The 12,161-nt window shown below is 31.9% G+C and overlaps 1 protein-coding gene across 1 annotated transcript in view; it reads right to left on the reverse strand.

Moving 5' to 3' along the window:
• The window catches only part of LOC140757568 (differentially expressed in FDCP 6), a 55,646-nt gene extending 45,331 nt beyond the window's left edge, over nt 1–10,315 (reverse strand). Inside the window, exon 1 of the mRNA XM_073093338.1 lies at nt 10,122–10,315. Coding sequence (XP_072949439.1) covers nt 10,122–10,214 — 93 coding nt within the window. The 5' untranslated portion in view covers nt 10,215–10,315. The remainder of the gene's footprint in view (nt 1–10,121) is intronic.
• Nucleotides 10,316–12,161: the final 1,846 nt, after the last annotated feature.

The raw sequence follows: 12,161 nt of genomic DNA on the forward strand, positions 1-12,161 counted from the left end.
AAAGAGGTAGATTAGAACCAGGAAACGGACATAGGATACTTTTTATCCCGTTCGACCGCGTTTCCGTGAAGTCATTTTATAACTCAAGAACGGCTGAACCGATTTGACTGAAAATTAATCGAGTGGTAGCTTAGAAGCAGGAAAAGGACATAGGATACTTTTTATCCCGTTCGACCGCGTTTCCGTGAAGTCATTTTATAACTCAAGAACGGCTGAACCGATTTGACTGAAAATTAATCGAGAGGTAGCTTAGAAGCAGGAAAAGGACATAGGATACTTTTTATCCCGTTCGACCGCGTTTTCGTGAAGCATTTTATAACTCAACAACGGCTGAACCAATTTGACTGAAAATTGGTGGAGAGGTAGCTTAAAACCAGGAGACGGACATAGGATACTTTTTATCCTGTTCGACCGCGTTTCCGTGAATAAATAAGAGTTGAAAGTTTGTATTAAAGTCCCCCAGTTTTGATGCAAATCTATATGAAAATTGGTATTTGATAGGATTTCGATAGAAAGTAATTAAATATCTATTTTACGATATTTGCAAAATCAACCCTTAAGTTGGTTAAGTAGGAGTTGGAATTTTATTTTAAAATCCGTTAATTTGGAAGCAAAGACTGTAAAAATTTGCATTTGGCTTTAGAAGACACTTCGTTTAGAAGTCGGCAGATTTTGAAGCAAAGTCTATGAAAATTGGAATTTAGCTTTTTGATTCAAAATAATAGAACACATTTTTCACCGTTTTTGGAAAATCAACCCTTAGGGTCGTTTAATCGGGTATGGAACTTTAATTTAATATCCGTTAATTTGGAGCACTAAGAAAATTATCATAAGACATAATGAAGCATCTGAGTCACTGTTTGTTTTTTTAGATCAACCCTTAAGACTGTTATAAACCGCCTTTCTATTTACACACCTGTTTCAGCATTTTTAGCTATTCAACAACCCGATTAGAGTACTATAAGTAAATAAACTTTATATCACGGCGTGCGTAAATTGACGTTTTACGCACGCTTCGCGTGCGCAAAACCCCCATTTCCGACCCCGTAATATAAAATTTTATACAACACGCGGACGAAAAATGTTTTTCTGACTCGTGTGATTGCAGTCCTCGCCTGCGGCTCGGCCTGCAAACTCACACTTGTCAGAAAAAAATTTTTCGTCCTCGTATTGTAATGTACTATTCTTTAAAATTAACCGTTATTGAAGTTATAGTTATACCGTTATTTCTTTTCGCGTGTTTGTAAAAAAAATAACAAAAAATACAACCGACTTCTATGTCACTACAAAGTAAAAAATAATTCGAACGAAATATATTGAGCGCCGACTTCAGAAATATGTACTAAACCAACATTTATTTGAATTATTTTTTACTATGTAGTGACATAGAAGTCGGTTGTATTTTTTGTTAAAAATTTTTTTACCCTTTTTAGTGATGACATAATAACATTTATATTAATACAATATAAAATTGTATAAACGTGATCATGAATTAAGGTAAGGTCTGAATTTACATTGATTGGAACCGCCCGCTCGCAGGGCGCTGCCGCGCCCTGCCCTCTTAGTTTTATATTGTCTTATGTGTTCCAACCTAACCTAACTAAATAGCCAATGATAAACTGGCTTTGCAATTTCATTAGAACCTCCTACACCAAATATCTTCAAACACGACTCAATTATTCCCATCGGTTGAGGAGTTACATATTTTGTCTCCGAGCCACATTATCAGACCCTTAAATAGTCAATGATGAACTGACTTTGCAATTTCGTTAGAACTTACACCAAATATCTTCAAACACAACTCAAATATCCCCATCGGTTGAGGAGTTACATATTTTGTCTCCGAGCCACATTATCAGATCCTTAAATAGTCAATGATGAACTGACTTTGTAATTTCATTAGAACCTACAATAAAAAATAACACAATAAAAAAAGAATTATTAAAATCGGTTCACTAACGGCGGAGTAATTCGTGTACATACATAAAAAAAAGATACCGGCCGAATTGATAACCACCGAGTAAAAAAATAACAGAGTGCAGAGAGGTAGAGTGAATTTTATTTAATTGTATTTTTTATTTTCCTGTTCTCCTGTGGCCATTTCCTAATATTTACCAGTAGTTTATGGACATAATACATAAATTACACGAGTGAAACCACGAGGTACAGATAGTCACTCATAATTAGGTGGTACGAAGTTCACCGGGTCATCTAGTAATAAAATAAAATTCACTCCAAAAAGATACTTTTTATTATATCGAATCATTGACAGAATGACAAATTAGAAGAAGTAAAAATATATGTTTTTCAGCTGCCAGCTTTATCATATATAACCTACTTGAATATTATACATTATAAGAGGCTTGAGTTTTTGCTATATTCCAACAGCCTCCCTCAAAAATTCAAGTATAAAACAATTTATAAATACGTTCTTTGCAGAACACTTCTTGAATGTCATTACATCTACCACCACTTCACTAGGTGTTTCGTTATGGAGAAGAAGCGGCGAAAGAAACTCCATAACACACATCTTTTTACAATAAATATAAATGTTTTTACAATGACAAACTTAACCATAGCACATGTGGAGCTGAAGATACTTCAGACCACATCGATTTATCAGTCAAATATACAAAGAAAACTTCAAACAAAACCTTATACTCGTACTCTGCTTTAGCTGATGAGACTGCGACAGTGTCTACATTGTTTTCGTGTGTTTCACGAAATTATGCAGTTTTAATTACTTTGAACAAATAGTTTCTAATACTATGTTTGTGCGTCTCGTCGCGTTCTCAGTTTCTCAGTCAGAGTCCACATAAGCAATAATTAACTACTTATAATTACAGCTTTCATTGATTAGGTTTAACTATTTATATCTTTTATATAACATTAAAAGATGTATTAAATATTTACACATTTAAGACAAAAAATCTGGATGCGTAAGTACATTTACTTTTACATTTCTATACAATACTACTTTTATTTAACTCTACAATGTGCACCATGGCATAAGTCAGTATTTAATACTGAATAATTTATAAGGAAAGTGATTAGGATAAATTACACTTATAGAATATTTTTAACACATTTTGCACATTAGTAGACTGATTAAGTGATATTGTATTTGCTATTCTTTCAACATCTATATCAAGAAATTATGTTATTTATTTTGTATTTGTAATATAAATTATTTGCATTAAAATGTTTTTGCAAATTTATAATGCTTATTTTGTTGAAATTATTAAACCATATACATACGTGTGGGACTATACATATATCTATTCTTATCCGTATTAATTTATCTTATATAGGTATATTTAAACATTTATCTACATGCATCTGCATGAGAATGTACCTTTAAGAGTTTTTAAACCCTATATTTAAGTATAACATGAAGACGTTCAAACCAAAGCCGAGATGTCTGCTTTAAGCCGTTAAAGCTTTTATTTAATTTACTTACTTTATTATCTTTAGGCAACCTTCTTTATCTTTAGCAACCTTTACCTTCTGGTACTACCATATAAATATTATCTGTATGAAAACCATTATAATATATTTTTCTAATTATATCAAATGAAATTTACAAAGGTAGTATTTTCGTCCATATGGTGTACATTTAAATCTATCTAAATGTAGTAAATCTGGCTATTGGTGCGAACGTTACATCTTAATCCTGTAAAATTTCTTACTGAAACTGAATTTCTTAGTGAAACTTCGAGCAACTAAACGAGCTTTGTTATTTTTTCTGATTTACCTACTTAGTTCATTATTATTTGTGGTAAATACCCACTTGCAACTAATAATGTTAACATATTTAGGTCTGTAAACAAAATATCAGATTTGATTGCTCCTTTGTGGCTTAATTTCACTTTGTACTGCTTTTCACCATTTAATAGGCACCTTAAAATACCTTTAAATTATTTAGGTAATTATTGCAAAGTACTTAATTAAGATCAGCTATCAGGATTGTGCATCCATATATAATAATTCAGGGATTGATCAAGTATTTAATAGTTATTGTTGACGCATTATCATTTAAGGAATGTTGTTGTTAGCTTTAAATTAGTTTCGCCGAATCAGAGTCAGGCTTTCTAAATTTTATATTGATATGTAATGCTCAATGTTTGTTGTCATTATTTTCAATATTTAATTCATCAACTACATGATCTGCTTAGCAGCTATGGACATTTCATTACTTTTAATATTTAATAATGTATATCCATTAAAATCTTTACCAACTAGGCTGGATCTAAAATAATTTTATCTTTAATCTTGCTAACTGTGTTACGAACGTAGCAGTAGCACCAAAACATTTTCATATGATCGATTTTGTTTTTACCTTGCCACAATTTACATGGTGTTTTATTTATTTATTATCAGAGCTTTAGTGGGGAATATGTATATTTTTATAAATATACGTAGGTATATGACTGTTGTAACAGCTTCACCCCAAAAGCTTTATTTAATTTCGCATTTACAACCATTTCGGTTAATATACGATTCATTTGCTCTGTTTCACCATTTTATTGTGTTTTATAAGGTAAATTTTAATGATACATAATTATCTTGCCAACAAAAATTCCTTAAGTTCATTATTTCAGAAATATATTCTCGATCATTATCATAATGTAAATGAATAATGTTACTATAGGATACATTTTCACTTTTAGACTTTTAAAATGATACTTATTTCCCATTTAAAATACATGAACATAAAGACAATTTTTGTCATCAAAGGAAGTCGACGTTATCGAATCGCAATCATCACAGTGAATAATAAAAAAAAAAAAAAATGTTTTTTTTTTTACCATTAGCTGGTCAGTCTTGACTTTCAGAAAATTCAAGATCACAGATTACATATAAGTATTCAAGATTGTCACATGACGGTCAATAATAAAATCTTTAAAAATATTAAAATTTCATCAACCCATTTATTGTCCCACTGCTGGGCATGAGTCTCCTATCAGAATGAGAAGGTTTAGATCATAATCCATCGCGTTAGCCAAGTGAGTATTGGTAGACTCACATACCTTTCAGATTTTTTATTATATAAATCTTTCAGGTGTAGAAGATTTCTTCACGATGTTTTCCTTTACCTTTTAAGCAAGTAATAATTAATTTCTAATACACAAATAACTTTGAAAAAATTCAGAGGTGATTGCCTGGGATTTGAACCTCGGACCCTTCGTTAGACAGGTCGAGTTTCTTAACCATTAGGCTATCACTGCTATTCAAATTTAATTTCTGTTTATTCAAATGACCGTTTGTGCCATAACTAATACGATTTCTAACTTTGAATTAAGTTTATTTTATACTGTGATCTATCATTTTATGAAAAAAATAATGATACTATCATCCTTTATACTACATAATAGACATTTACTATTTTTATAAATATGCCCTTCATTTTTTAATAACCGGCACATACCTTTTTATTATTCAATTCGATTTACTAAGAAGCTGCATAGGTACAGCTTAAGTTCCATAGAACTAAAGTTCCACAGAACTTTTGGCGAACAGTATAGAATTTTAAATTCTTTGTTTTTGACCTTTACCAAATCTTTAGCTCCTCCAATTTTAAACGTAGTCTGTCATTTGACACATATAAATCCTTTGTATTTTCAAAGTGATCAGAGTTTTCAAATCTAAAAGAAAAACAAGTGTCAGGGTTAGAATTGGAACAAAAATCAAATAAATTTCATTTTTAAGACATAAAAGCGAAACTGTCCTTATTTTTATTTGCAGTGTCCAATGCATTTACAGTTATATAGCTACTACTGTCTCCATTTTGTTGCAATTAGGTACTTGATATAATGACAGTTAGCATCAGTAATAGCGACGGGTTCAGATCGCAAAAAATATAATTTTTACACCAACAGTTTCCATGATAAAAATTCATATTAGCTTGTGTATCTGCATGATGTAGTAAGTATTCTTGTAGTAGTTTACACATTTTTCTATATTAAAATTTATATTTTTACAAGCGTGTGATATTTGAAGTTCAGTTGTTTCAGGTCTCAATTTTACTTTGAACATTTTGAATGTATTCATTGAATCTAAAAGATGAGACATTGAATTATATGCATTCCGTCGATTCGTTTCATCCTTTGATCCATAATCCGTCGATCCATTTCATCCATTGATCCATTTAATCAAGTTTAGCACCAAGTTAGTGATCATATTACTCAATCATTAAAATAAGTTGTATCAGCGTTCGATATCAGGTCGCAATTCCAAATTAAGTTGTTTCTTACGCAGTCAAAATAATTGTGTAGCCAAAAAATTCTCCATTCGTAATTTTATTTAAGTCATCCATTATTGTTTTCGCCGTAGACGGTATTGGTTTAGACACTTATATATTATTGTTTGCCATCGCCGTTCGCCATCAAACATTTTTCATGTGTCTTTTTCTTCCGCGACTCCATGTTTGAAATATTACATAAATTTTATACTTAGTAGATGACTATATTTTTCAATATTTTACGATAGCGTAGCCTGGGCCCATAACCTGTTGGGAATAGGCCACAGGAGAACGAGAAAATAAACTATGAAATATAATAAAATAAAATTCACTCCAAAAAGATACTTTTTATTATATCGAATCATTGACAGAATGACAAATTAGAAGAAGTAAAAATATATGTTTTTCAGCTGCCAGCTTTATCATATATAACCTACTTGAATATTATACATTATAAGAGGCTTGAGTTTTTGCTATATTCCAACATGGTCCTTACAAAGGAACATACGTACCTACTACATACTGTGTCTTTAATTTGCTCTCGCAAGTCAGTAGGTACATACTTGCGTAAGTAATCTAAATAGGGGACTATCTCCTGTTTATCAAAAGTCACTCCACCCCAACCACTCGTTAACGGACCGTCCGCCCCCATTTCAACATTAGGCTCTGCTATAGTCGTAAAGGTTCTCCATCATGACATAACCATTCGAATTGGGTATATAAGAATGACGGGTAATAGAGGAATGACGTAACTACTGCATTCCTCATTTTCGTGTCTCTTGTTCTGTTTTAAATAGGTCTGGTAACTTATCGAGTCTTATACGATATCTTACTCAGGTTATATATAAAACGGCTTTACCGATTTTCACCAAATTTTATAGGATAGGCTACTATCTATTTTTAATACCCCTACATGATAAGGGTTATTCACCCTTAACATTATTTTTTAAATTCAAGTAAATCTTAATAAAACTACTTATAAAAATAATTTTAACTTGAAAATAGAATGTTGCAAACTGAAAAAAAACAACAATAATATTGCCGCAAATCGATGTTGAGAAATAGAGCTTTTATCCAGAAATGTTGGTTCCATTCCAAATGCACCTATTTTTATGGAAATGGAATACTTCACTTAAAAATGATAATTTTATTGGCACGTTTGTATCTAGATGTACTATAGTTAGACATGACCTATATGCATAAAACATTATTTATTCATGAGCAGGTATCAAATATACCAAACCTTTATTATCGTAGCAATAATTAAAATCTTATTCATCTTAAATATATATAACTCAAAGGTGACTGACTGACGTAGTGATCTATCAACGCACAGCCCAAACCACTGGACGGATCGGGCTGAAATTTGGCATGCAGGTAGATGTTATGACGTAGGCATCCGTTTAGAAAGGATTTTGATCAATTCTACCACCAAGGGGATAAAATAGGGGATGAAAATATAACTTCGTAACGCGAGCGAAGCCGCGGGCAAAAGCTCGTTAAGCATATAAGGAAACAATTATTTGATCACAGATATATAAGTCAACAGTTATAAATGAATTCTTTGAAAGGTCAAAGTATTGGCGCACAAATATTTTGCGATCAATATAGTAGCAGGTAGGTATTGGAAAAGCGGCTTGAATTTTTCATATCCATCATTTTATGTATTATTAAAATACTCTAAATACATTCTAAAGAAATATATAGAAGACAATTTTATTTGCAAATAATCGTAAAAAAGTACAATCGAAAAAATTTAAACATACCACCTACGTACCTAGTTTTAGTAAGAATAGTTTTAATTGAGGTTTATCAAAATACATAGATATTTAAAAAAAAACTGAAAGAAATAGGTCTTAAATTTAAGTAGTTTTTAATCGTTTTAAATTAATAAGGTTATATTGACTCCTTAACACGCCTACTAATTTACTATTATAAAGTACCTAGTACCTACGCATAATTATAGGTACATAATGTATATACCTACTTAACAATACCTACGTATTAGGAAAAATCCTCAGATTAAGCCTGTCACTTGACTCGGTCTTGCCATTAGCAAGCTGGCGTTTTGTAGAGCTAAGAGCAGCTCTAACTAGGCTAAACCTTTTGTTGCTTTGCGCTAAAAAGGCTAAGGCACGGCTTTCGAACGAATCCTTCAAAGCTCGTACGCTTTACAACTTATGGTACATTGAGAAAGAAGGAATATTTTAGGGTTAATATGCTGAAGTAGTTTCTATAACGTATTTAAAATTAAAAAGAGACCTTTGTTTAAAAAATGCCTCTCATCGACTGAAATAAGTATTTTAACTACTACAAAAAAAATAAAAAAGTGTTATTGATTTTATTTGATCTCCCTTGTACGAAAAAATACGATCTCTATACTAATGGCCCCAAAGATTCCATATGTAACGGATGCTATGGACAATTGGACAAATAAACGAGAGGTACAGAGAAGACGAGTAGGTACACTAATACAAGACACCTAGATCAGAAATTTAAATTCATCATTTAAATATTTGCTTGACCGAAGATCGAACGCTGAACCCACTGCCAATCCGACAAAACTTGTGCGTCACTATCATTATTAACATTTGGTTTAAGCTGGACACTTACGCTCCTAGGTTATTTAAATGCTTAAGTGATTTATATTATTAATGAAGCTGGACGATTTCTTATCGTAAATATATTATTAAGGAATATCAAGTAGCTGTATCTTTAGGATTAGAAGATAATTTTTGGTAGCTTATCGCTTATAAATACTGTCATGTAAATCATTTTTTAATATGTAATTATCAGATATATTTCTTACGACTTATGACACACAACATACAACTTCGTACTTAAAGTTGATAAAATGTTTATTCTATTACATAAGGAAAAATAACTTAGATTAAACGTGTTATATAGTAATTAATAAGGACAATTATAATATTTAATTTCTACAAACTAGGTTTTTAGATAAGGCATTACGTGGAACTATTTTTCTATTATAGAGTTGGTTACATATGTCCATGGGCGGTACTGACTACTAACCATCAGGTCAACATCTATACCTTTAGTATGAGTTTTTACGTTTTTACAAAAATGACTGTTTTTGTATTTGTTTACGTGTTTGCCCATAGATTTCCAATCAGCGCCCCCAGCGGACTGTATCAGAACTGTTTGGAAATGTATGGAGAATGCGAAAACAACTGGGCAAACTGTAAACCCTTTTACTACTTCAGTGTTATAAAAAACTTTTGAATTTAACATATTAAAATCCGCAAAATATTGGTTTAGTAATTGTTTGTAATTAGTCTAACAGTTACAAAACAAACGCCAATTAAAACAAAGAGGTTCTATGTTTACGCTCCTTCTATCTAATGAGGTGACACAGAAAATACAACAATGACTCATTCAAGTAACAAAACATGATTTTACACTGAAAACATTTTAGAAAACAAATTCAAGGAACTCACTCTAAACTTAAAAGATGTAACGCACTGCTTTATTGTGCTTATAAATATTTTTTATGTAAATTAAAAATTATAAAAGTTTTCGCATAAACATGTTGTTGTAAGAAAAGTTTTTAAGTGAAAGTTATGGCAAAATGAATTCAGCTTTTTTTCAAAATAATATATATACAGATAGAGAGACATCAAAATAATTAAAACTTGTTTTATTTCGTGCAAAAACACGCATTATTATGAATTTGAAATAAAAACGATAGTCGTTTAGAAATTAGATTTTGAATAGTAAGTATTTAATTGGCTCTTTAATCTTGTACGCCGTTGATCATATTAGCGATATGTCAAGGATATTTTTTGCCAGTTGCATGACAACGCCGACAAATTTTGCCAAGTGAACTGTAAAGAAGGTCGAAGTTAATTTATCTGCTCACCTTTAACTTCGATTTGTGCACCACATCGTTGTTTTGCAGCGAGTCAAACGCGTGCCAAATGCAATTAGTAACGTTTTTTAGCAACACTGACATTTTAACACTGGCACTTTTGTTCACATGAAAAAATCAACGACAATTAAAAATAATAACTTTTTTTTAAAGCACGACGCGTGCTTCGTTCTCGCGTTCGATTTTCAACTGGCAGCTTGCGATATCAGGCAAAAGGAAGTGAGTGGAGCAGAACGCAAGACTGTTAAGTTGTGGGTACACGTAGCGCGATTAAAGTTAAATAGAAATAAATTAACACTCGCTTTAATTCTCACTGTAGCTCTGAAACTTAATAAACATTAAAAAGTTTAATAGCTTATTTGATAAACTTGACAACGCCAGGGGTTCATTTCTGCTTCTGGGAAGTACTCGTAAGTAGAGCCGGTTCATAAACATGTTCTTGTTCCACATTTAGATAACCACATATACTCTTAACCTTATAGCATACTATGTAACGTTTGATGTACATAAATAACATAAACACTCAAGATAAACATTTATTTTCATTTAATTAGCTGAAACTGTTTTATATCCACCTTGACAGTTTGCAACAATATAATGAGGAAATTGTCGTTAAAAGTATTTTATCGCACTATCTAAGTAAAATAAAAAATGCAAACATACAAAGATATACATTATTGATTACGGTATAATCGTGTCTACTGATAACGATAATGTATGTTACGATGGTTATGGATTAATTGCAGTCTAACTTGGGTATAAATAACTTTTTAAATTTCAGCTATAACTAGAAATCTACTTTTTATTGTAAGTATTATATCGTAGAAAAGAATATTATGCATATTAAGAATAGTTAATGAAACGCCTTTCACGGTAAAGGGAACCGTATAAAACTGTCCAGTTTTTTTAAGTAGGTAGATACCGAGCAATGAGATTATTCGCACAAGATACATGAAGTCGGTCGGTCGGTCATACAAGTCGGTGCCTATCGCCAGCGACCGTTGCCGACTGTTGTCGCCGATCGTCAGCTACCGTTGCCGACTGTCGACGCTAATGGCCAGCGACCGTTTCCGACTGTTGACGCCGATCGTCAGCGACCGCTGCCGACCGTTGACGCCAATCGCCAGCGACCGTTGCTGACTGTAGACGCCGATCGCCAGCGACCGTTGCCGACTGTCGTCACTGATCGCCAGCGATTGTTGCTGATTGTCACACAGTTTGATTGATTGATTGTTACACAGTAAATGGTAAATACAAATATATTTTAAAACTCCTAATTATCGCTCAGTATGCCTCCATCTCAACAGCAGATTGACCGATATGAACGATGCGTAAACATTGTATGAATTAATCAGAGAGGAAATTAGATAATGTCCTTTGTTTGCGAAAATAAATCTTACGATAAGAACTTATGTAAAAGTTGCAAATATAATCTGATAGCAGTAAGTAGGACATTCACGATACTCCTAACTTTGGAATGTAGTAATAGAGCCCCTAACACTCATTTTCATTTGTGCCTCAAATTATATTATTACACGTACATAACTTTACTATTTATAAAAGTTTACTTAACTTTTAAAAGTTAGTTAACTAACTTATAAAAGTTTCTTTTTTGTTTTTTATAATACGTTTAGGGGTTTATAATACAATAAAAAAAAAAATCTCTTAACCTTTTCAACAACGGGGAGGGAGAGCTTTGAGATATCCTACATGACGTTGGTCTAAAATGACGCTACTCTAATATTACCTATAAAATTACATGTCAAAGAAATAAATACCTAGGAATTATACAAAAGGTACCTGCTAACGCTACATGAGAAAAATATTCAAGACAAGTGCTCTTCCTAGAACCACATCTAGAGTCTAGGTAGAGTGTTAGCTTTGTTGACAAGTTGCATACTAGTACATGTAACTTGAAACTTATCAAAAGGTGTCTTTAGTTTGCTCTCGCAAGTCAGTTCATATTAATGTAGTTAATTAATCATGGATTACATAAAGTCATTAGCAAAACTAGTTTTAGCTTTTTTATAC

Source organism: Epargyreus clarus, unplaced genomic scaffold (genome assembly GCF_041222505.1).
Source record: "Epargyreus clarus isolate Ecla_fem2 unplaced genomic scaffold, WU_Ecla_fem_2.2 ptg000004l, whole genome shotgun sequence".
Taxonomy (NCBI): Eukaryota; Metazoa; Arthropoda; class Insecta; order Lepidoptera; family Hesperiidae; genus Epargyreus; species Epargyreus clarus.